At 61.1% G+C, this 3,008-nt stretch overlaps 1 protein-coding gene across 1 annotated transcript; it reads right to left on the reverse strand.

Annotated features, from left to right (window-relative positions):
* Positions 1 to 163: 163 nt before the first annotated feature.
* Positions 164 to 2,571, reverse strand: MNEG_5310 (hypothetical protein; the record flags this gene model as incomplete). The annotated part of the gene is made up of 8 exons (XM_014046216.1): positions 164 to 173; positions 323 to 480; positions 655 to 741; positions 948 to 1,028; positions 1,216 to 1,404; positions 1,626 to 1,914; positions 2,175 to 2,260; positions 2,461 to 2,571. 8 exons carry the CDS (start codon positions 2,569 to 2,571, stop codon positions 164 to 166), a joined length of 1,011 nt encoding a protein of 336 aa, XP_013901670.1.
* Between the last annotated feature and the right edge of the window lie 437 nt (positions 2,572 to 3,008).

Raw genomic sequence — 3,008 nt, forward strand, 5'->3', positions numbered from 1 at the left:
GCCGCAGGTAGTGACAGGCCCCATGTTTTCGACCTTGATCTTCTCCCAGGGGATGCTGCAGCGTACAAGGCATCAGGGCACGGTTGGGGAGAATGACCAATGCCAGGGGCACACCTGCACGGCCTTGCAACCAACGCCTGGATCCGCTGCTTCACCAGCCTCCCTACCTGGCCCTGTCAGTTCTCGCCCGGCCGCGCTCGTCGGCATCAACGCCGACCAACTACGATACAGCCAACATGGCGCAACCTGTCTCCACCCGTCTCCCTCGTGACCCCATGAACACCTCCTGAGGGTCAGTGCGGCCCCGCGGCCAAAAGCGCACCTGTTCTTGCGGTGGCGCCTGCGCCGCTTGAGCTTGAGCGCCTTCTTCTCCACAAAACTGAGCTCCCACAGGTACCAGCTGCTCAGCGCCAGGCACAGCGCGCACGCCACAGCCTCGGCAATGCAGCCGCGGAGGAGGGTTGCCACATGGCTCTTGACCTGGGGTGACGGGGTGCATGGGGTCGCTGGTTCGGTCTGCCAAGCCTAGACATGGCGCACGAGAGAGGCTCGTTCGGCGGGGCTTGCAGTGCTGCTGGCTGCATGGCACCAGCCTGCCAGCGCCAACGCTGCTGCAAAATCTCGTGCAATGGGATTATGGTGGCGGGGGCTCACCTCGTCCTCAATTGCGGGCAAGTACTGGCAGAGGCGGGAGCCGGCGGCCTCGGCCCCCACACGCGGCGTGCAGGCAGAGGACTTGAGCTGTTGTTATGGAGGGTGGAATTGCGCAGTTCCGCAGTGCGGAGATGCAGCAGTCAGATCAGGGTTTGTCTGCTTTGCTCACACTGGTGCCAGTGATGCGTTGTACGACAAGTGCCAAGCAGCGCCCTTTCCCATGCGGTCATGCAGACAGGGACCGCCGCCAACGACAACGCTCTCCTTGGGCCCCCTGCCTGCCGTGTGCGCACCTTGTGATCAATCTCAGAGGGGAATGTGTAGCTGACCAGCGCCAGCGCGGTGGTTGCAACGTACAGCAGCTGCAGCCCAATCTAGGAGCAGGAGGGGCAAACAAAGCCAGAGTGCGAACTACACATCACCTGGGGCTGAGCAGGCACTGTACCCTTAGTCAGACGCAAGGCTTGTTCCTGGCTGGCCACGCAGCGGCTGCGAGTGTCTCAAAGGCAACATGTACAGCATGGCTGAGACCACAGCAAACACAAGGATGTCCGCCCTCACCTGGAAACCTAGGATTGAGCGCTTTCGCGAGCGCCCCATCACCAGCCAGCAGGCCCCTACAATCGCCACCATCACTGAGGATGACACGAAGCTCGCCAGCGGCACCCAGCCGTGGTTGATGATGCCCCAGAAGCGGTTGACAGACAGCAGCGCTCGCATAGACGCCCAGGCGCAGTGAGCTGCGATGCCCTGGGTGTTGCAGAGGAGGGGTGCAAGGCACATGTGGCCACATGGTTCAGGGCTGAAGAACTTGTGAGAAACCCTGCCGTGGAATACAAAAGGCATTGCAAGCATGGTATCATCCAAGCGCACATGCGGGCGCCTGTGCGCATGCCGGAAATTCAAGGGCCACGACGCGTGCACCCATCGTGCGCCCAGGCACAAGGGACCCCAGCACAGCCCCCGCGCACCGTGGCGACCACCAGAGCCAGCTGCAGCATCGCCTCCCCCGGCGCGTTGAAGTGCGCGTCCTCCCGCCACTCGCGCGCCAGGTCCCCCAGCTCGCCGATGCTGCCCACATCGCTGCCCCAGGCGGAGATCTCGCTGCTGCAGATGGAGAAGTCGTCGTCGTCTGAGTCGACAATCAGGTGCTTGCCCTTCTTCTCGAACACCTCGTCCAGCTGCTTGCGTGCAGCAGCACGCAGCTCCGCCTTGCGGGCCTGGAACTCCTCCTCGCACTTGATCTGGTTCTGGAAGAACCTGGAGGGACGCCGCATGGGTTGGCGCGTAAGCAAGGGGGTTCACCTGGTCAGCGGGCGGAGGGATTCGCCGTCATGCGCTGGGCTCATTTTGAGAGAGGGCGTGGCTGGTCGCGTTGGGCAGGGACGCTCATGTCCATGCAAGCATGCATGCAGGAGTCTATGCATTTGGCATGCAGTTGAATGCACACTGCGCACATACGGGCCGGAGCACACATAGGGTGCACATGAAGGTGGCCTCACTACCCTCCCAGAACGCACCAGTCCTCTACATACCAGGAAACAGGGTTCTTGTTGTAGTCAAAGCGGTCAGCGCCCGGAGTGGTGTCGCTGGGTGCGTTGGCGTGCTGCTGGAAATGAAGAGGAGGCACAGGGTTCCGTTGACATGCAGGGCGGCGTGCATGCATCGAGCGGCGTGCAATCGGGTGAAGGAATGTTGAAGGCGCTAATCAGATCCACTGCGGGCAGACGCGTGCTTCCATGTGCAGTGCATAGGTGTGGCAGCAACCAGCGCAGCAACAGCTGCAAGGCGGGGGCGACTGCGCACCTGCTTGCCCGGCGAGCCCTTCAACGCGTTGAGGCCGTCGTCCGACTCCACATCTCCATCACAGTCGCTGTCGCATACCTTGGGCCCTGAAAACCCGAAAGGGCAAGACATACTCCTCGCTCAGACTCCTGGACTGGATGGGTGTGATCTGGCGCGGTGTGTGTCTGCAGCTGTGATATGTAGAATATCTCGATTTATAAGTGTTCATGAAATGATCGAATGCTGTGCTAGCCCTTTTTACGCTCCGACGGTCAAGATGGCGCCATCCATCTGACACCCGCCGGCCGCGCCTTAGTACAGACACGCGGTGTGCCTTGATTTTGACTTTGAAATGCATTTTTTTATAATGCTGTCACACACAGCACCGGCCAAGCGGCACGGACTCGGCGTGGGGCGGCACCCGCCGTAGCTGTTACTTCCCCCAGTGGTGATGCTGCACTGTACGCTGCAGAAGTAAAGAGCGGAACAGGCATGGCAGCGCAGCCTGCATACAACGCATGTGACTCTGCTGGCCTGATTTCCGATGCCTTACCTCAATTCCAGGGCGC

The sequence above is a fragment of the Monoraphidium neglectum genome, assembly GCF_000611645.1.
Source record: "Monoraphidium neglectum strain SAG 48.87 unplaced genomic scaffold scaffold00783, whole genome shotgun sequence".
NCBI lineage: Eukaryota > Viridiplantae > Chlorophyta > Chlorophyceae > Sphaeropleales > Selenastraceae > Monoraphidium > Monoraphidium neglectum.